Genomic DNA, 21,854 nt, shown 5'->3' with positions numbered 1-21,854 from the left:
AAAAAAAAAAATTGGTGGTGGGGGTGGAAATAAAAGGCCCTTCTACTCCTAACCTCAGAATACAAAGGCCCCAGAGAAATGCTTGGAGACAAGCAGGCCCAGGGAGCTAGGCACACAGACACCGCATGTGCACACGTGAACCCACAGAAGATACGCACACAGGCAGGCGGACATACACAATGGGGCGCAGGCAGTGGGCAGAGCCACACGTAGACACATGTGTACATGAAGCATTCCCATGGTTGTACATGGACATACACAGAGAGATGCCCTCGCAGCTTATATACTCACAGAAGCACAGCACAGTGATGCACCAAAAGGGAGATGCCTGGCAACTTGACCGTAGGCAGAAACAGACATGCATGCCCAGAAATATACAGACTAGCTTCCTTGTGTGCAAGCACATGTGTGTAGGCGGGGGGGGCAGTCTCTTTTTCTCTGTCTCTTCTTCTCCTGCCCCCTTCCCTTTCTCTCTCCCTTTCCCAGCTCTCCATCTATTTTCTGGGAACATTTCTCTGGTGAGTGGTTGAGGAGAGCCGCTGAACAGCCACAGAAACCCGATAATTTTATTCTGACTTGATTGTTTGTGTTCCCTGAAGCTTTGCCTACTTCTTTTCCTAAGCTCTAGCAAGAAGAGCTTCTGTCCCCAGCCCTTCCTGGTACAACTCCTGGCTCCCAGACATGTCCGTGGAGTCCAGCTCTGCCACAGGAACTCAGAGGCTATTTAAGGGGGCTTAAGTGGCCTTTCCTTCAGAAGTCTCCACTGATCCCTCTGCCCCCCTTCCCGACATTGACTCCAATCCAGGGAAGCAGGAGGGGGCTTGGGATCACAGAGTGGTGAGGCAGGCATAGCTCTGCGAACCAAAGATCTGTATCTGATACTACTTGCTGTGTGACCTTGGGCAAGTTACATACCCTCTCTGAAACTCAGATAATTTCTCTCGCTAAGTTCTGGGTGCAGGGACCAGAGTGGGCTAATGTGCGTCTACCACCACTTTCCACTCTAGTCTGGGGCTTTGTAAGGCAGACCCTGTCTCTACCATCAGACTAAGCTCCCCTGTGCCTCAGATGGGATGCATCCTACAGCTGGCTCTTCCCAGCCCCCCAGTTGGATGATGCTGAGGTACTCAGCCCCACTGGCACCCTAGAGGGCATGTCTGGCCAACTCAGGAAGGGGAAAGGAGTCGGCCCCGAGCTTCCTCTAAACATCAAGCTTTCTGATTCAGTGTCTCACAGTGCCAGGCCTTCAGCCTCTCTGGCCCAAAAATGGAGAGATGACTTCATTTCCAGGGGAGGGTGCCACTATCTGTGGAGGGCATGTGGAAGAGATTCCTCTCAGCTCTGTATGAACCATTCCTTTCAGAGTTTAGTTGCTTGGGGTTAAGCCTAAGGAAGATCATTTTGCCACCGCATGAGACTTCACTCAGGTCTGTGGCCCCCACTCTCTCACCCTCCCCACCTCCAGCTGATGTAACATAGAGGCCACTTCATGAGGTTGGAGCACTCATCTGGATTATCCCACTTCGATCAGACGTTCCCTGGGCATCTCCTCCACCTACAAGCCCACCCCGTGATTATCTTCTCTGTCCTGGTTTGCACCTTAACCTGACCCATTAAGACTTGTACTCCTTCTTCAGACTGGGAGTTGCCAGAGAGCGCTGCATGGGCCTCCCCTCTCGGACTGGGGACTCCTGGGCGCCCTGGCTTCTCCCTCTGCCTGCTCACCCCTCCCTCAACCCTGATGCTCCCACTGTCTTTGGGGTGGAGAGGCTCAGCACATGGGGTTGGGTAGAGGCCTAAGAGGGGATGGGACCACATGGCACTTGCCAGGCCACGCCCTTCCCACTGCCCGCCTTGCCTGCCAGAGAGCCACGAGACCACTCCTCTCAGGCTGGACCCAGGAGCTGCTTTCTCTGTCTCTGCAAGCTGGGGCCTGCTGCAAACTCCTCCTCCCAGCCCTGGAGCCGCCGGGAATTCTTTGCTCCAACAGATCCTGGGGGAAACCAGACTGCAGGAGGCTCCTGACATGCCTGTGCCCAGCTCCTGTCACATTCCCCAAGCCCAGGGGGATCAGCTGGATCCACCAATGCAGGCTTCTTCCACCTCTTGTGACCCAGGTCTTTGCCTTACCTCTTCAAATCCTCCTACCTGCCTTTCTAAACCTTGAATTCTGTCTTGGGACTCATCTCTGACTTTGGATCCCTCCCACTCCCAGCCCCTTGGCAGCCCTATCCGAGCAATAATTGTTATCCCCCTAGCTCCCTTGGAATAAGATTTACCTCCTCCTCCATAGAGCCTTTATAAGGTCTTCATGGATTTGCACTCTGAGATGCAGGCACTCAGTCGAGAGGCCTTCGGCAAGTCACTTCACATCTCTGGGTCTTTATTTCTTCACCTATGCAGTAGGGCCAATGATCAAATGATGCCTCCAAAGGTCATGGAGACAACGAGAGTACACCCCTAGTATGTTGTGAAAAATACCAGGTATGCTAGGACATATGGTGGCTTATTCCTTCACCCTGGCTAGACCAAGTTGTTGCTAGAAGTGTCTCTCTTTCCATCCCCCTAACTTCTTCTCTGACCCACCAGTTCACCATATAATGGAGAATAGTATAGTTCTACCCCCAGGAACACAAAATAACAAAGAGCCAGATTCCTGATTCAAGTCCAACTCCATGACCTTGGGCAAGTTTCTTAACCTCTCTGTACTGCACCTTTCTTACCTGGAAAATGAAGATGAGAGCCTGTGCTTCATAGAGTTTTTTGTGGGAACTATACGAGTTGAAACCCAAAAGTCAGCCAGGCATGGTGGCTCACATCTGTAACCCCAGCACTTTGGGAGGCCGAGGCAGGCAGATCACTTGAGGTCAGGAATTCAAGACCAGCCTGGCCAACATGGTGAAACCCCATCTCTACTAAAAATACAAAAAAATTGGCCGGGCGTGGTGGTGCATGCCTGTAATCCAAGCTACTCGGGTTGCTCAGGCAGGAGAATCGCTTGAACCCAAGAGGCAGAGGTTGCAGGGAGCCGAGATCACACCACTGCACTCCAGCCTGGGTGACAGAGCAAGACTACATCTCAAAAAAAAAAAAAAGTCACAATAATACAGTAAGCATTCAGCAAGGATTCATAATTATTAGTATCTCTGACTGACAAGCAAGGAAAACACTCCCTGTCCACGAGGAATCTTGCCCAAGTACCAGTTCCTCTATTGCTCTTCTCTGCTTGGAAGTCTCTATTCCCAGGTGTCAGGGTGGCCGAGTGGTCTAAGGAAGTCTCTATTCCCACCAAGCATCTTTTTGGGTTGGAGCTACCTGTGAGTAAAGCCCTGGTGTGGGCTATCTTCTTCAGCCACCCTGTAGTGTGGGTGATGGGTTGGACAGAAGCTGCTTTGTGACTAGTGGAGGAGGTTGTGCAGGGGGCTGGCTAAGGAGTGAGGATGTCTGACTGTGCTCCCTGGGCAGCCCTCTGAACACCTCAGGTGGGAAGGCAACTGAAGAGGGAAGGCCATACAGTGCCTGCCTCAGTCAGAGCTAATGCAGAGGCAGACAAGGCCCCTGACTTCTTCATTCATGAAAGATTGCCCCCTCCTGTAACCCCAGATTCCCTCCAACTACGCAAAAAAGCAGAGATAAAACTGTCTCCGGCTGGGCACGGTGGCTCACACCTGTAATCTCAGCACTTTGGGAGGCCAAGGTGGGTGGATCACTTGAGGTCAGGAGTTCAAGACCAGCCTGGCCAACGTGGTGAAACCTCATCTCTACTAAAAATACAAAAATCAGCCAGGTGTGGTGGCAGGTGCCTGCAATCCCAGCTACTTGGGAGGCTGAGGCAGGAGAATCGCTTGAACCTGGGAGGCAGAGATTGCAGCAAGCTGAGATTGCGCCACTGTACTCCAGCCTGGGTGACAGAGTGAGACTCCGTCTCAAAAAAAGAAAAAACAACAACAACAAAAATATCTCTTTTTACTGATACTTGATTGCATGCTTAGAAAACTCAAGAAACTCCAGAGGAAAAAATCTTCCAGAATTAAGAGAATTTTGGCATGGTGGCTAGATACGAGAAAAATATAAGACATCAGTAACTGTTCTTTAGTATAGCCATAAATAAGCAAAAACATTCCTTTTAAAATGGAAACGCAAAACAAAATCTGTAAGCATATAGACGTGGAGACCAGATATTTAGCTGATCAGTAACTGAGATATATAAACCCCTGTCATCATCCCTTCTGCTGGTTCTAGGCACGTGATGGTTTCCTGGGTGATCATCCTTCTATTATCTGAATCATGAGATCAAGAAAGCACTTTTCCAGTAGAGGAAGGAATTTTGTAGGTGATCTCCTCTGACAGAGAAGAAAGGGTCAACTTTGGACTCATGGAGGGTACATAGAACTCCCTGGGCCAACTGAGGAGGACACTGAGGAGTGTCCTACCTGCCCATGGCTGATTTAATCTAAAACGGACAGTACAGGCTGGTGTGGTGGCTCACGCCTGTAATTCCAGCACTTTGGGAGGCCGAGGTGGGCAGATCACCTGAGGTCAGGAGTTCAAGACCAGTCTGGCCAACATGGTGAAACCCCAACTCTACTAAAAATACAAAAATTAGCCAGGCATGGTGGCGGGTGCCTGTAATCCCAGCGACTCGGGAAGCTGAGGCATGAGAATCCCTTGAACCCTGGAGGTGGAGGTTGCAGTGAGCCAAGATTGCACCACTGCACTCTAGCCCGGGTAACAAGAGTGAAACTCCATCTCCAAAAAACAAAACAAAACAAAAACCTGACAGTACAGTTTGTTGAGCTCCCATCATTGTGTTAAGCCCTTTATATGTGTTATCTCATTTAATTTCCTCAGCCACCCTGCAAAAGAGATTTGGTTAGCTCCATCATATTGATGAGGGAAAGTCAGGCTCAGAGACGGCAAGTGACTGACCTGAGGTTACACAGTCTCATTGATCTCACCAACAAAATGGGATAATAATAACACTGATCTTGGCAGGTAGCTGTGAGGATGAAATGAGACAGTGCCTGTGGAAGCTCCTGGCATAGGGCTTAGCACACAGTAGGTCTTCCGTTAGCACCATCCCTGCCCAGATCTTGGGAGGAACTCTTTGCTCTTCTGCTTGCCTTCCTTTCCAGCCCCCCTCCTGCTCCCTCTGGCCTTCTGACTTCTTCAGTTGCCCCCCCTCCCCTGGCTGAAGGCACATCATCCTCCCCCACTCACCATCAGTGGTTCCTGAGCTCAGGGCAGGCCTGACTGACCTAGGGGGTGGGTGTGGGACAGTGCCACACACATTGCATGACGTGGCCAGGCACCCTCAGTGTGCAGGGAAGGACACGCTGCTGCCAGGTGTGAGGTGAACTGCCTGGGGTGGGGGACACCCCTCCCCCGCTCCAGCTAATCCTCCAGGGTGTGGAGTCTCTGTTCCCTGCTGACTCAGCAGACACTTCCAATCCTGCTCTGATTTGCCCCAGGAGACAACCCAGGAATTTGGGCCTTGAGGCCCCACCCTCTGTCCCCATCCCCAGGTTTGTCTCCTTCCAAGGTGCCTATCCTGGCTGCCCGACCCCTAAGCCCCTCCTCTGACTCCTCATCTTGGGCAGAGGCAGCCAGGAGACTCCTGGCCCTTCCTTAATGCTTCCTGGGCCTCTGAGCTTCTTAGGACGCTCCTGGAGCTTAACGGGCCTGGTCCATACTCTCTCCCACCCCCAAAAAGTCTGCTAGATTCCCCAACAAAACAGGCCAATTGAAGAAAAGCATTCAGGGGTGTCAGATCGTTGGGACCACCTGCTTGTGATCCAGAGGCCTCTCTTGGTTCTGCAAGGGTTTGAGAGCCCACTCAACAGTGCCTGTCCAGGTGTAGCCTCGTGTAGGGAGAGGAGCCCCAGCACTAAGAACAATCACCTGCTGTGTGATCTTGGGCAAGTCACACAGCCTCTCTGGGCCTGCTTCCTGATGATTAGATGAGAATGCCTAGAGAGACTGCGATCACTGTCAACTCCTGCAGTTGCTCAGGAGAAGCAATTGGGTGCTGGGCTTTCCTCTTGTCATCTCATTTAACCCCCATCAGCCTGGGGAGGGGCAGTTATCATGTCCCCCTCAGCTTCACAGCCCCTCCCCTGATGCTGAGAGAGGGACTAGGAGAGGGGTCCCAAGATCGATCATTTCATGTCATCATTCATGCATTATGTGTTCACTGAGCATCCTGCTATTCCAGCCTGTGCTAGGCATGAGGTGGGGGTGGGGGGTGTCCAGGAGAACATGTCCCAGTCCCTGACTTCATTCCTGATGCCCCCAGTTCAGATTCTTCCCTAGTTCTGCCCCTAGGGACCTTGGTATAAAAAGGCATTTCCAGGTCCCTTGCCTTCCAGCCCAGCAACCCTCCCCAGGGGGAACAAAAATACTCTACGTGGTTCATGCCCATGCTATGAGCTGGGGACAAAGCAATAAGGAAGGCGCCATGCAGGCTCTGCCTCCACAGAGCTAGGATGGAGCCTGCAGAGAGTCACTGAGTTAGTGGTGACAAGCATAGCCCAGTGACAAAAGAGAAAGGCAGGGGCTGGAGACCCATGTTGGAGATAGGGGAAGGCTTCCCTGAGGAAGTGGCCTCAAGGGCTTCTGGTGGGGAGGTTGCTGGGCCCCTTGGAAGAGCTTGAGGCTGCCCTTCCCTGACTTCCTGGCTCCAGCCTTCTCCTGCAATCCCCTAACCTGCTCCCTCTGCCCCCAGCCCCACTAGTGCCCCATCAACATCATCTTCCTGCCCGCCTGAGGCCTCGGAAACTCATCTCTAAGCGCTTTTTGGCTTGGAAGTCTCCAAGTCTCAGGCTGTTGGGTAGTTGGTAAACAGCTTATTAAGGTGATTAACACTGCAATTAAAGCTGGAAAAACAGAGGCCAGGGTGCTAGCTGCTTCCCCTTCTCCTTCCCCCTCCATTCTCCCCTTCCCCTCCAATCCCCTCCAGGCTTAGTTGATGGAATTCAGCCAAGTAGCCACCTAGAGCCCTCATCCAGGGTCTTGGAAGTCAGGGGCTGGGAGGCTGAGGATCAAGGGTCTTTGCTAGCTGTCTAGAATCTTTACCACTTTGCTCACATTACCCCAGTGGCTCTGCTGGACTAGGTAATAAGCAGTAGGAGTGGTGTGGTCCTGAAGGGTGTGGCATATGGAGGCTGAAGTGGGTGGGGTCTCTCAGATCCCCTAGTATCTGGGACCCCCTCAAGGGAGGGGTCCTTAGGGAAAGAGAGACCATCCTTCTCATCCACTTCCCCAAGTGAGAAAAGCAGAAGCTATCTCCTCCCAAAAGAGGTACAGGAGCTTCCGTATCCCAAGCTCAAAATGCTGGGGTATCTTCCAGCAAACACGAGGGTCTGGGAATGGCAAGACCCTTACCCTTCTCTTAGCCTGAAACCCAGGGAAGGATCTGGGGACCCTCTGGGTTTACGGTTTCCCTCCCTGCACTGGCCCCAGCATGATTCATAAGACAGCTGCGACTGGGCTCCACAAGCCTCAGTCCTCTTGACCCCATGGAGTCCCGGAGGGGGGATGTGTTCCCAGAACCGCCCCCACTCCCATCTTTGCCTATTGTGCTTCCATCTTCTTTCAAGGCTTCCTTCAAATGCCTCCTCCTCTATGCAGTCTTTCCAGGCTTCCCTCCCACTCACCACCAACTGCCTTGCCCTTTCCTCTGACAGTCCGTCCTGTCCTCCCTGGACTATGTCAGGTGTGCCCAGCTTCAGGCCCCTCCTGAGTGGGTCTGCTTCTGGCCCTGGAGCTCCTAGCACAGGGTCTGTGCCTTCCTTTTCCAGGCTTTGGTCATCAGTCAGACCACCTCCTGGAACAGTGCCTGAGATATAGCAGGTGCTCAATAAATAACTGGTTGATTTATTCCTTTTATGAGTGCACCTAGAGATGGGTGGGTCAGCCAATGTAGCAAGTGCAGCCAGTGGGCTGGGTCTGAATTGGCGGTGTGGAGTGATGGATGGGGCAGGAGGCAGGCTGGGGAGCAAGCCCCATCTCCCCGGCCACCATTAGGAGCAGCCGCTTCCATTAACTGAATAGTACTCACCATCTGCTGGGGACCTTGTTAAGTATTTTACTCACGTTATCTCATTTAATCCTCTCAACAACCCTACTAGGTAGGTAGCATTATCCCTACATTACAGATGAGGAAACTGAGGCTTAGAAAGGTTAAGTGACTTGCCCAAGGTCACACTACCAATAAAGTACTGGAGGCAGGATTCAAATCCAGGTCAGCTGACTCCAGCATGTACATTCCTGACTGCAACATTAAGCTTTCCCAGGACCAGCCCTCCCCTCTCCATTTCGCCTCCCAGGGAAGAACCCAGGGAGGAGGGCTGGCCAGCTGGGGTGGGTGGGGCTGCGGTGGCTCCAGCTTTCAGACAGTCTGCACTGGGATGCCCAGAGATTCTGAAAAGCCCACTAACAGCACCCATTCTCCAGACCTAAGGCTCAAATTCTAGCGTTGGCAGGTATGAGTTATGTGACCTCAGCAGAGACTAAATTTCTCTTGCCTCCATTTTCCCACCTGATGAATGGGCACTATACCACCTACCTCCCAAGCTGTTGTGAAGGTCACATGAAAAGTGCTTGGCACGGAGTAGGAGTTTAGCGAATGCCAGCTGTGTCTAAGTTTTGGAGAACAGTGACCCTCAGGGCAGGCTGGGGTTCCCTAGCCCGCCCTGCTCCTTCCCCGCCTCACAAAGGTTGTCACGAGGCCATGAGTGTAGTCAAGGAGCACCTGGTAGAAGATGGGCTCAGCAGGCTTACCCTGGTACCCTGCCAGGGCCTCCACCCCCAGCCCCTGTGCTTGTGGGGGGCCCCCACCAGGGCTGAAGAAGAGGGTGACCTGCCTGGCCCAGAGGTGAGGAGAGGAGGAAGGGGAGGTCAGGGGTGGGGCTGACCCCCGCAGGAGGTCACCTGGGCAGTTAATCCAGCCTGACAGAGCCGGGATGAGCAGGGAGGAATTAGGGAGCTTACAACACCCTTTCATCCCAGAGCCGCCGCCTGCCCGCCCTGCCTCCCTCCTTCCTTCCTCTCTCTCTGCCCTTTCCTTCTCTCTCCCTCCCCTTGCTGGCAGCCCAGCCCTAATAAAATGCAGTGTCTCCAGCAAGTCTGCCCGGCTGCCGCCTCGCTGCTCCCGCCTGCACGCAGCCCTCAAACCAAACTGCTCAGCTCAGCCCTGCCTGGCAGCTGCCACCTTAACTCTTGCCAGCCCGGCTGGCGTCCGTGGGCTGGAGGCCCTCCTCCCTTCCGCCTCCCGCGGGCATAGGGGAGGGAAGAGCCTACCTTCTGAGAGGGAGGGGACTGGATGAGGGCTGGGTCTCCCCAGCACTGGAGCCCTGCTGGAGGTTCCCCCATCTGTGTGGCTGTGAGTGTCCAACAAATCCCTTCTGTGAGCTCGAGACCTGCTCCTTCTCCCTCATCCTTAGTCTGCTGTGTGCCTCAAAACAGCCCCAGAGGCTGTTTTGGGTGGGGATCGTTATCCCTATTTGACAGATGGGGCAACTGAGGGCCTTGACACAGAGGTTCCTATCTGAGCTGGGTCACCTCGGCTGTTGGGTAGTGTTTTCTTTTCTTCTTTCTCTTTCTCTCGTTCTTTCCTTTTTTTTTTTTTCTTCAGGGTCTTGCTCTGTCGCCCAGGCTGGAGTGCAGTGGTGTGATCATTTCTCACTGTAGCCTGGACCTCTCATGCTTAAGTAATCCTCCCACCTCCGCCTCCTGAGTAGCTGGAAGTACAGGTGCATGCCACCATACCCGGCTAATTTTTGTGTTTTTTGTAGAGACGGGGTTTCACCTTGTTGCCCAGGCTAGTCTCGAGCTCCTAGGCCGAAATAATCTGCCCGCCTTGCCCTATCAAAGTGCTAGGATTATAGGTGCGAGCCACCATGCGTGGCCATGCTACTGATTTTCTATCTGACTTTTTCCATTACAGGGAGCTGCTCTGCTTCTGTGTGTGTGTGTGTGTGTGTATGTGTGTCTGATGCTAGGGTGACTTGAGTGATGTGTGTCTGTGCACCTGTGTTGGCAGCCCACATCTCTTGGAGTATTATGGCTTTGGCTTTGTACCTTGTGTGATGTCAACATATCTCAGGTGTGTGTTTGCGTCTGTGCATGTGTCTGCAGATGACAGGTTTGCCTCAAGTGGGAGTCCATGTGTGTGTGATGATGGGGAGATGTCATTGTGTGTCTTGATGCATGGGAGAGAGAGGTAGCTTCACAAGCGTGTGCATGCATTCACGCTGTCTCCCGTCTGTGCCAAGATGTGTCACTCTCACACACCTCCATTCATTCTGCCACCTCCAGCTCTCCGTCTCCAAAGCCTTGGAGTTGGGCACCTAGAAGAGGAGGGTGGCGGCAGTGAAAAGGCTCTGAGTCAGGGCATGAGCTTTCCTTGAGAATTAAACACAGACCCCTCCCCCATCACCAGGCCTGGATCACAGTGCTAGGTCCCTCCCCGCTGAGGGAGCAGTGGTGTCCCCCTGACTGAGGCCCCACCCTCACCCCAAGCTGAAAGGGACAGACAGGAGAGTGAGGGGCCAGGAGTGCCTAGGCGTGGAGGCAGGGGGGTTACACACATGTGCAAGCATGTCTGCATGTGAGCTCCAGATCAAAGACCAGCCCTGAGGTGACCCGGCGGCGGTGCAGAGGGAGCTGTCTGATTCTGAGCACCAAGCCGCCAAGCAGTGGAGTCAGGGAAGCTGCTTCTGGGAGCCTCCCCCAAAGACCTGCCCAGATTGGGGACAGCCATGGTTTCAGGAACACCTGCCACCAGGGGCCAGGCCCAGCCCAGTACCTTAGCGGTGGTTTCCTGGGGGCCCCGTCTCCCTCAGAGCTCAGAAGTGCCTCCCCACTGGACACCTTCCCCAACTCTCAGACCCTCCCCACAAGAGCTGCCACCAGCCTCCAGTTCAAAGAGCTCAGTGGTTATTTTCGTCTTTTTTATTAACATTATATATAAAGATGAGTCCAGTAAGAAAGCAGAAATGAGAAGGCTGGAAGGGGGTGGGAGATGGCTTTGCTTCTTCCCCATCCGGGTGGGACTCTTGGAGACCTACCACGTCTCTTTTGGCCCCTGCACCTCCCACAAAACCCAAATCCAGCCGGAGCCCACATCTCTCAGCTTGAAACACACAGGGAGATCCGTCCAGGAGGAACATGGCCACATAAATAGGAAACCGCAGCAGGGAGGAGGCTGCTTCTCTCTGTTGCTCTTAAAAAAAAAAAAAAAAACTTACTATATATTTATATATATAGCTACAGTCTTCTACCTCTCCTTTTTTTTTTTTTTCCGATGTTTTACTGCATCATAGGTGGAGGAAAGTTAGCTTTGGTGGGATGTCTGGGTCAGGGAGGGGCAGTGCCACCAGCCCTCCAGGCAGTTACCCCTTACTCCAAAAGGCACAAGTTCTAATTCTTCCCTCCTTTCCCATGCACCTCACCCGACATTCTCCAGCTCGGAGCAATCTGTTTCCAAGGCCACCGGAAAGGAGGTGTTTGGGGGTTTGTCTTGCCTGGTATGTCTCTTTGGAGATTTGGGGTTTGGCACCAAAACTGCCAACTTACCGGAGGAGTAGAGAAGGTGAGGTGGGGGCAGGGACAGAACAGAGGCACCCTTGCAAGGGGAGACTTGGCCCTATCTGTGAACAATGCCCTTTGTTTTCCTATTTTTCAACAGCTTTTAAAACCAAAGTTGTGCAAAGTCCTGGACATGGAAGAAATAAATCCATAGGAAAAACGTCTGAGACCCATCCCTCCTCTTGGAACGGAGGAGAGGGGAGAGAGATGGCTCCTTTAGTTGTTTCCTCTAAAGCCACAAACATTAAAAGATTCCCTCACTTAGGGGGTTTTCTTTGGTTTCACCCTCAAATCTTAAATGAGGGCTAGAAGTGCAGGGCGGTGACCAGTTCAGGTCCCCACCCAGAGTCCTCGTCATGATGTCCGCTGTCTTATCGGCCGAGGGGCCGCTCGAGCAAGGGGAGACCACCAGTGGCTCAGGAGGAACTAGGCCTGGCAAGTTTTAAGATCCACAGTGCCAGGTGCCCCAGCACAGGCAGGACCCGCAAACCCTCCACACTCTCCCCCATCCCGAGGTCTCCAGTCTGGGAACAGGCACTGAGTTTAAGAAGCTGGAAGATGATGAGCCATTTAAAGCCAATCCAGGCTCCTGGAGCAGGTAGGAGAATGGCTGTCCCCACTGGGGTGGAATGTCCCCACATCTGGAGGGGCACCCCAGTGTCTAGGCAGAGGGAGGGAGGTTCAAGGGGCATCCTTGGTCCATGCAAATGTCATCTGGAAGCGCTTGGGTCCCTGGAGGAAGGGGCAAGGGAGGGGGAAAGGGAGTTCCTTTTCCCTGTGCTCCTCGATGATTCCTGAGTGGCTAGGACGGAGGCGCCTTCTGCCTGGTCCTGGGGTCCTTTGTCAAGGGTACAGGCCAGGTGGGTGCTCAGTACACAGCCCCAGGGTTGGGCGGGGGCCCGGGAGAGGCATGGTGCAGGGTGGCTGGCTGAGGCGGCTGCTGCTGTAAGTGGGGTCCACTCAGGTTCTGTGCGTGGTACCAGGAGTTGGTGGGGTCGTCCAGGTAGCTGGGGGAGGCACTGTATGGGAGCGGCGGGGGCAGCTGACTGCGGGCAGGGGCCGGAGTGGAGTGGGAGGAGGTGTCCCAGAGAGCGGGTGACGGTGGTGAGTTGCAGGCCATGGAATCACTGTTATTGGGGCTGTGCTCCAGCGGCACCTCCCCGTTCTTGTAGAGTTTCTTGAACTTGGAACGGCGGTTCTGGAACCAGATTTTCACCTGGGCCAGAGAAGAAAGGGGTAGCTAGTTAGCCTCTCAGAATGCTAAAACAAAAAACCCTGGGAAGAACCCAGCCAAGAAAAAGCAAGGCCAGAACCCAATTTCACATAAGAATCAGGCAAAAAACAGGCCTCCTGACTCCGGGGACACCAGTTTCTTGGATCTGGGGTAGAATTGTGGCTAGGAACATTCAGCTGCCTGGGTCCAAATTCTGCTTCGTCACTTACTAAGCATGACCTTGGGCAAGTTATTTAACCTCTCTGGTTCTTGCCTTCCTCTTGCCTGCAAAATGAGGATGAGAACAGCACTATTATCTGCCTTATAGGGTCATTCTGAGGCTCAAATAAGGTACGACATATAAAAAACTTAAAGCAGCCTGGTATGTAGTACGCACTCAATAAAAGGCCGTTGAGGTGGGAGATGGACGGTTGGTAGCATTTCATTCACATTAGACACCCATAAGCAGAGGTGCACAGATACACAGAGACAAATACACCCACGTACACATCTCCATACCCAGCCACGTTCCCACTCACAGCCTCACACACAGACACCAGACAATAAAAATACACGCAGACACAGATACACCCAGATAAACACCCCACAACATGAGCACCCACATTCACACACTCAGGCGTGGAGAAGTTCTCCTGGGCTCGGGCTGGATGATGGGGGTGACCTGGGGACTCAGGAGCAGGTGAGCCATGATTCCCCAAATTTCCCCTGGGGTATCTCCCCCTCCCCCTGCCACTCCCCACCCCATGACTGGTACAAACAATGAATCAGCTCCTCACCAGGTGACCCAGATTCCCGGCGGATGGGGCCCCACGCAACCACAGCCACAGCCGCAACCTAGGCCCGCCTGTCAACACCTGGAGGGAGCCAGGCATCCACTGCCCCTCCCCTGAGCAGTGACAGGCTGCTGGGGGCTTTAGGGACTGGATGAGGGTGGAGGTGGGGCACTCACTTTTGAGTCCTCATCTCCTTCAGGTAGGGAATTTGGCCTCTCTGAGTGTTCAGGTGCTGAGCAGGAATGTGGTATTTTGATGCAAGCACACATTTCTGAACATGCATTCAGAACGCACATGCATTCAGGGCGCACAGTCACACACACGTGCCCCCATCGTTATGAACAATGACCCTGGCAGGATCACACTCCTTATATGAGCATCCTCCGGTGCATGCAGACCCATACAGCACGTGTGCAAACACACTCGCCTATACATGCACACCGACAGTCTGCACACATGCCTAGCCTGGAGGGAAAACACGATGTGGACTCCTACTAAGTGACCAGCACTGCTGGGGGACTTGGGAGCTGGGGATTCTGGAGTAGGGGAAGGAGGGCACCTCTCCCTGGGACAGACATACACAGTTGCACGGGTTCACAAATATGCTCACTTGTACACGTGCTAACGCAGAACCTTCCGACCGAAGTTGAACCTCGCACGCCCCCATCCCAAAGGCAAGAGTTCCAGGAGCCCGCAGGGCCCTTCAATGGCCAGCCAGGCTCGGCAGCGCCGGGGGAACTACGGGGTCCCGCGCGCCCCCACGGCCCTGGACAGCCAAACACCAACCTGTGTCTGCGTGAGGCCCAGCTGCGCGGCCAGCTCGGCGCGCTCGGGCAGCGCCAGGTACTGGGCCTTCTGGAAGCGGCGCTGCAGGGCGGCCAGCTGGTAGCTGGAGTAGATGGTACGCGGCTTTCGGACCTTCTTGGGCTTCCCATTCACCATGCGCACCTCTGCTTCCGGCTCCTCCTTCACCGACACTGCGGGGAACGCACCGGGCGGAAGAGGGGGCGGCTCAGCCTCGGCCTGCGACTCCTGCGACCCTCCAGGGCCCCGCCGGACGCTCCTCCCTTCAGCCCACCGACTAGCCGCGGGATTCCCGGCCGCGCGCTCAGCCGCCCGCGGCCCAGGAGGGAGCCGCGGCCCCAGAGCCGGAACCGGCCGCGGCCCACAACGCGGCACTCCCAGTTCCGCGCCCGGCCGCCGGAGCACTGTCCCCGGCGCCAGCCGCCGCCTGCGCGAGGACCGCCTCGGCTTCGCTCACGACGCCTTCCCGGCTCGCCTCCCAGCCTCGGGGCTCCTCGCCGCCCGGCTGCTGGCCGCCCCCTTCCCAGTCCCATCTCGCCGTCGGTTGTTTCTCTCGCTCCTTCCCGTCCAGCCCCCGCCCTTTAAAAAAGTTTCATTTTAGAATCGCTTTAGATTTTCAGAAAAGTTGCAAGGATAGCGCAGACTTTCTTTCTTTCCCTGTCCCCCTTCTTCCCCCCTTCCTTCTCTCCTTCCTTTCCTGTTTCTTCTGCCCTTTCTCTCACTGTCTTTCCATACTTCCCTCTTGCTGACTTCACTTTTCCCTTTTTCAGCTTCGCTGCCTCTCAGTGGCTGCTTCCCTCTGCTTTCCTGCAACTTCCGTGGGTCCTTCTCATTGTCCCCTCACGACTCCTAGTCTCCTCATCCCTTATCCAAAGGAGGGCCCCTAGAGTTTCCAGCCCCTGCCGCCTACCCCCAAGCCCTCTGCGACTTGATCGAGGATCGCCTGCTGAAATGCCCACGAAATCACCTCGATTCGGAGGTTTCCTGACAACCCACAGCCTTCCCCTTCCTCCATCAGCTCACCCCGATCCTCATCCCGGACCGCGGCGCACCGCGCACATCGCGCCCCAAATGCTTGCACACCCGGGGTTGGAAGGTTGCCTGGTCCCTCTGAGGGTCATCTAGGCCAACTTCTCTAACTCCAGGCAGTAGTTTTCTTAGAAGTTTTCCTAGATTTTGGCTTCCAGTCCATGCCATTTCCTCCCTCGGGAACCTTCCAGTGTCTCCCACTGTCCTCGCGACCCCGTGGCCCTCACCTGAGTCCTGGGCTGGCAGCGGCTGCTCCCTGTACGCCCCGTATTGCCGGTAGGAGGCTCCGTAGGTATATTCCGACTTGGGCGAGTAAGCGCCCGTGCCTGCAAGCCCATTGAGATTGAATTGGTGGTGGTAGGTGTAGGGGTTCACCGTCTGGCCATAGGGCTGGCCCGAGTAGTAATCGTGCTGGGGAGTGCTGTAGTAGCCCAGGTCAGTGACAGAAGACTCGGGCAGGGTAGGCGAGTCCTTGGAGCCCGCATGGCAGCTAAGGGAGCTGGAGATGTCGGTGAGGATGCTGCTGAGCTTGCGATCGAAGGAGCCACTCATCCTGGCGGGCGCTGCACCTCCCCAGGGCTGGCCTCCGCGGAGGACAGGAACGGACCGGAGTGCAAGAGAGGCGGGGTGTGTGTCCAGAAGGCGAGGGGAGGACCCGGCCGCGTCTGGGGGAGGGGGAGGCCGAGAGGCGCTTACACCATTGCCTGCCGTCAGGCGGTCGCTGCGCGCCTCTCCTCGCGTCCCAAGCCACAGTCAAATGCTGCCAGCTCCGCCCGGCCAGCCGGTTATAGACTCAATAGTGGAGTCGCAGAGGGAGGCTCCTACGCGCTGATTGGCTGCAAGTCTTGCCTTCCAGGCAAAACACGCTCTTGCTCTCTGGCTCCTGTGCTCTCCTCTCTCTCTCTCTCTCTCCCTTTTCCTTCTCTCCTCCCTCCTCTCTCTTCTCTTTCTCCCAGTCTTTGTTGTTACTCAAAACACACACACTCACACACACACACCCTCCTTACTACTCTTGTAGCTCCAGCCCAGATAAGTTCTCTGAAGGAGGGGCGTGGAGGTGGAGGGGAAGGATTGCTCTATAGAGCCCCCAGGATCTGTCAGTCTGTTTCTCTGGCTGGGGGATGAGAGATGGGCTTAGGTGAGGTAGGGAAGGAGGGGAATTTGCCCATTGGGTGTTTGTGGAAAGAGATGGTCTAAAGTGGGCTGTGGTTGTGTGTGTGTGCACACGTGTGCACGCACTGTGCAAATGACAGGCACACAAATGTACCCAAAGTGGTGAGGACTCACGGCCTCTGAAAGTGGTTTCTCTTAAAATCAGAAGAAAAGGAAAACACCTTTTAGGTGAAAGAGAATGTTTGAATATACGGTATTAATATATTATCTCAATAGCAATGCAGTCATTGCTATTATATTCTTGTATTACATAATTACAGAAATGTAATTTTAAAAATTTTCTTTTTATGAAGGAAGGTGCCCACCAGGCAAAAGTGTCTTGAGCCGATGAAAGACATAATTTAACCCTAGGAGGATCCTATTGGAGAAGGGGAAGCAGGCCTGTGTGGATTTAGAGGTTGATGGGGATGTACAGCCTGTCCGGTGATACCAGAACTATCTCCAAAGCTATGTGTGTGCAGTTTCACAGATGGCCCGGTCTTGCTGAAGGTAGCAAGGGACCTGGGGTCCCCACGAGGTTGGGTGGACACCCAGACTGGCTCTGTGGACCAGGCTGGCTCTGGTTGGATGGACACAGGCTGGCTCTGTGACTGTGTGCTTCAATAAGTCTGAGGGCAGATTCTGTGTATCATGGGACAGCATTGGGGACTGGGGACACTTTTGGGATCGGGTGCATGGGACGAGTGTATTTGGGGTGTGTGATGTGAGGATTTCATGTGTTCCACGGTATCCACAGATGTACATGCATGCAGGAGTGTGTGTGTGGGGGGCGGTGCAGGCAGCGTAAGTGGAGGGCCATCCGCGTGTGAATGTGTGGTTGTAGGCAGATGTGTCTAGACCTCTCAGTACCTTCCTCATCCCCAGTAACTGGGAGCTGTACTGCTCCACTGAACTCTTCCTGCACCAGAAAAGCCCTGAAGAATGGCTCCCCTCTGTGGGGACCCCCAGCTTTTAGTCCTGTCTAGCCCACAAAACTGGGCCCCCGAGGTCATGCTGGCTGTTCCCAACGTCTAGCTCATCCCTCCCTCCCACACCCCATTTTGCTCTTCGTCGTTCTCTGGGAGAGAGAATCCAAATCTCAGTTCCCAGCCTGCCCGTCTCGCTCCCCCGACCCCACGTCCCCTCGCCCTGCCTCGCCGGGCGAACGCAGTGCTAGCGCGCCACCTCGTGGTTCCTGCGAGCTCTGCAGCTCCCCGAGCCCGGCGCCCGGCCAAGTCCCGGGGAGGGGTTTCCTCCGAAGACCCTGCCTGGCAGAGCAGTGTACAGGGGGCTTATGCCCATTTCCAAAGTCAGACTCGCGCAGCAGGCTTCCGGCAGTCCAAAGGGCTTTGAGAGCTGCAGTTGGCAGAAACAGAGGGCACGGTCCGCGGACTGAGGGGCAGGGGTGAGTGCCCGCTTGGTCTGGGCCACTCCCGGAGGCCGCCGCGTGGGAAAGGTGGGGGCGGGGGCGGGGGCGGGCGAGGGGAGCGCTATCTGTCTGCCTATCTCCGCGTCCCCCCAGCGCCCAGCGCCCGCCGCTCCGAGCCCGTGGCGGGGCGAGTTGCCACCCGCTCCGGGTGCCCTCTGTTCTGCTGCCAAGAGGGCGCCCAGAGAGCCTGCGGCGTTGGGGGCAGGAAGGGCACTGGGCGGGCCGGCTCCCTCCCAGGATGGGAGCGGGGGAGGCGTTCAGGGCCTGCTTTGGAGCTCCCCCGCCCCGCCCCGCAGACTGTGCCCTCTGTTTTCGCTAACTGCAGCCCCCTCAGAGAACAAAGAGCGTGGGGCGAGCCCTTCTCAGGGGTTCATCCATTCATTCATTCATCAGCCGAGATCAAGAAGTGGCAGGCGACTCAGAGCTGGTAGTCTACCTCCCTCCCTCCCCAGGCCCTCACAGAAGCCTCGCTCTTCTTTCCTCACTCCTACCCCAAGCCCTGGCTCCTGAGTAAAGAGAATGAGCCCTAGGCTGAATTCTGGAATCCTGGAATCTTGAAAGGGCAGTGGTGGTGGATTATACTAGGATAATTTCTAAGCTCCACTCTGCTCTGAAATTCTAAGAGCTCTCGAAATGGTTCATAGTTCATAGAAACTGCAACAGTAGGAACTTAAATAAGCAATTAAACCACTGTTTGCTAATGTGAGGTTAACACATGTTCCCCTACCCCCATTGCATGACATGCTCCAAGATGCCGGAGTGGGTCCGTCCACTTCACCACTACCTTCCGATACCCAGGACCCATTGTTGAATGAATAAATGAAGCTTCCTAATGCTGAAGAGGGGCTGAATCATCTTGGCACTGCTCCCGTGGACCCCTGGCTGAGGCTCAGGCATGCTGGGCAGAGTCAGGACAGCGGGAAGCATGGAGCAGGCACTGGGCCGCAGGGTAGGGGAAGGCCCCAAGGGTCTCGTCAGGCCGGCAGGACCGGAGCCACCAACTGCTGGGTGGGCACCTGTTAGCTTAGGATGGCGAGGTAGCCGGAGGATGCAGTGGGACCACAGCCACCCACCCCACCTTGCCCGGGCCAACAAGACGAGCCGGTGTCAGCCTGGCCGAGTCCTGCCTCTGGTGGAGGGGTGACGTGGGGCAGCCTGTGTCAGGGGCCTCTGGGAGTCTGGTAGGAGGGAGAAAGGGCAGTGCCGGCCAATGCCAAGGTCACAGTCCATTGCCCACACTGTCTCTAGCACTGAGAAAAGGTACCCTGTTGAAGCAAGCTATTCCCTGGAACCCAGGCATCATGCCACTTGGGCACTGGCACAGCAGTGGGGCTCAGAGAGAGGCCTCAGGGAGGAACTCAGGGAGGACCTAGCCCTGGTGGGCTGACCCTGCTTTCTCCATTGCCTTGGGGAGTGGCGCCATCTAGTGGTGATTGTAAGAAAGAGTCTGCTTAGCTCCACTGGGAAGACCCGGAAGTGGGTCACCTGCAGGGGCAGGGCCATCGTGCCCAGAAGGAATTTACTTACTTGAGGAGCCCTGTTGGCACTAAATATTCACTTTTCATCATCACCTTGTGTTATTCTTTGGCTGCCACCTCTCCCTCCTCCCAGCCACCTTTGAACAGCCCTAGTGGCTCTTTCCTTTGGTTTTCTCATTTGTAAATAAAAAACTGGTTTCTTAGATGACCTCTGAGGTCCGTCCAAGCTCGGATGCTCCGTGATTGTAAATTCCAGGACCCTTGTCTCTCAAGGGTGAACTCCTCGACCTTCTCACTAACTCCCTTGCAGATACACCCCAAGCTTCCAGCATTTTGCAGCCTGGACTTACTTCCAGAGTCCTTCATTCATTCAACAGATCTTTGCTGAGTCTGTGCTGTGTATCTGATCCCATGCTAGGTGCTGGGGATGTAGTGATGAACAAGACAGACCAGGCCCCTCTCGGTGGAGTCCACGTTCCAGCAGGGGGTGCGGACACTTAACGACAGCTTCGCCATCATGTGATGTGTGCTGTGATGGGGCAGCACTTGCGGCCGTGCCAGCCTAAGGGGGCCTGAACCCTTCAGGGGGCAGGAGGATATCTGAAATGAGAAGTGAAGGATGTGTGGGACTTGGCTAGGAAAAACACGGATGAGGGAAAGGAGAGGGTTCCCGGTCCCTGGAAAGTGCCACCTCCCCCTCCTCCACCCACCCTTGTCCAGCCAGGGGCGCTTTCCCTTGGGTTTTCTCATATGTAAATCAAAAATTGGATTCTTAAATGGCCTCTGCAGGCCATCCAAACTCTGATGCTCCGTGATTGTAAATTCTAGGACTCTTGTCTCTCAAGGGTGAAGCATAGTATTTGTAGGGGTGGTTGGGGGGGTACTAAAGGTGAAGCAGGGACCCAGGACTCAGGGCACTTGGAAGCCTGAAGCAGGAGAATGGGCTTTACTTAGCAGCTGCAGGGAACCGCTGAAAGATTTTAACCAGGGGAGGATCATGATTGGGTTTTCATTCTAGAAGGATCCCTCTGGCAGCTGTGTGGAGACGAATCAGAAGTGATAAGACTGGGGGCGAGGGGCCCAGATATGAGGCTACTGCAGAAGCTCAAGCAAAGGGAATCGAGTCTGGGTTAAGGAAGAGGCAGTGCTGGCCAATGCCAGAGAGAAGAGAAGTGGGTGGAAGTGGAGAGCAGTGGGTGGATTTGAGAGCCATTAAGGAGGTCAGAGGGACAGGGCTGGGGAATGGACTGGATATGAATGGCAGGGAGAAGGGAAGTGGGGGAATGACCCCTGAGCTTCTGATTTGGGCAACTGGGTGGGAAGTTGGGGCCGTTCTCGAAATAAAGAGAACACCAGCAAGAGGAGATGTTTGATGAGAAAAAGAATGTGTCATTTCCCCCCCGCCCCACACACACACTGGAATCTAACATACCTGCAGAAAAGTGCACAAGTCCTAATTAAAGGCTTTACATCAATCAAACATAGCTGTGCAACCAGCACCCAGGCTGAGTAGCAGGTTAGGAAACAATATCCAACCCTCAGAAGCCCCCTCACCCTCCCTTCCAGTTCCTACTCCCTGAGAGTAAACACTGTCTCCGCTCCTAGCATTGCAGATCAAGTTTGCATGTTTTTTACCTTTATATAAACGGAAGTGTATAGTATATACAATCAGCCCTCTTCCATATCCATGGGCTGTGCATTCACGGATTCATCCAACCTTGGATAGAAATTATTCAGCAAAATAATTGCATCTGTGCTTGGACACATATAGACTATTTTTTTCTTGTCATCATTCCATAAATAATATAGCATAACAATTACTTATATAACAATTACATTTTATTTGGTATTATAAGTAATCTCGAGATAATTTAAAGTATATGGGAAGATGTGCATAGGTTATCTGCAAACACTACTCCATTTTATATCAGGGACTTGAGCATCCACAGATTTGGGTATCCGAGGAAGGTCTTAGAACCAATCTCCCATGAACAAGGGAGGGCTGTATTCTTTTCCGTTTGGCTTCTTTTGCTCAACATTATGTTGTGAGATTTATCCATATTGTTGGCTATATTTATAGATTGTTCGTTTTCATTGCTGTAATGTGGATATTTTCTCATATGAATATATCATTATCTATTTTTCTGTTCTACTGTTGATGGGCATTTGGGTAGTTTCCGTTTTGGGGCTATCATGAGCAGTGCTGCTATGAGCATTCTTGTACATGTCTTTTGGTGCATGCATCTATGCTGTTGTTGGGTACCTATGGGTGGAATTTTGTGCCGCCAGGTGGGCACATGTGTGGCTTTAGAAGAGGCTGCCAAGCAATTCTCCAAAGTGGTTGTGCCATCAGCTTAACTGTGATC

The 21,854-nt window shown here is 54.2% G+C and overlaps 1 protein-coding gene across 2 annotated transcripts in view; it reads right to left on the bottom strand.

The window, feature by feature from the left end:
• Positions 1-10,938: 10,938 nt before the first annotated feature.
• DLX3 (distal-less homeobox 3) overlaps positions 10,939-21,854 on the bottom strand; it is a 33,702-nt gene continuing 22,786 nt past the window's right edge. The window contains exons 2-5 of one of the 2 annotated variants that reach the window (XM_055258038.2): positions 19,839-20,088; positions 15,657-16,094; positions 14,383-14,573; positions 10,939-12,805 (exon numbers count right to left, since the gene is read on the bottom strand). In XM_055258038.2, the coding sequence (XP_055114013.2) occupies positions 12,458-12,805; positions 14,383-14,573; positions 15,657-16,094; positions 19,839-19,854 (993 nt within the window). In that variant the 5' untranslated portion in view covers positions 19,855-20,088 and the 3' untranslated portion in view covers positions 10,939-12,457. The remainder of the gene's footprint in view (positions 12,806-14,382; positions 14,574-15,656; positions 16,095-19,838; positions 20,089-21,854) is intronic. The other variant, XM_063628820.1, reaches the window with a different exon arrangement.

This window comes from Symphalangus syndactylus, chromosome 20 (genome assembly GCF_028878055.3).
Source record: "Symphalangus syndactylus isolate Jambi chromosome 20, NHGRI_mSymSyn1-v2.1_pri, whole genome shotgun sequence".
NCBI lineage: Eukaryota > Metazoa > Chordata > Mammalia > Primates > Hylobatidae > Symphalangus > Symphalangus syndactylus.
The sequence above is the reverse complement of the archived record's forward strand: the minus strand, read 5'-3'. Positions and strand labels throughout refer to the sequence as shown.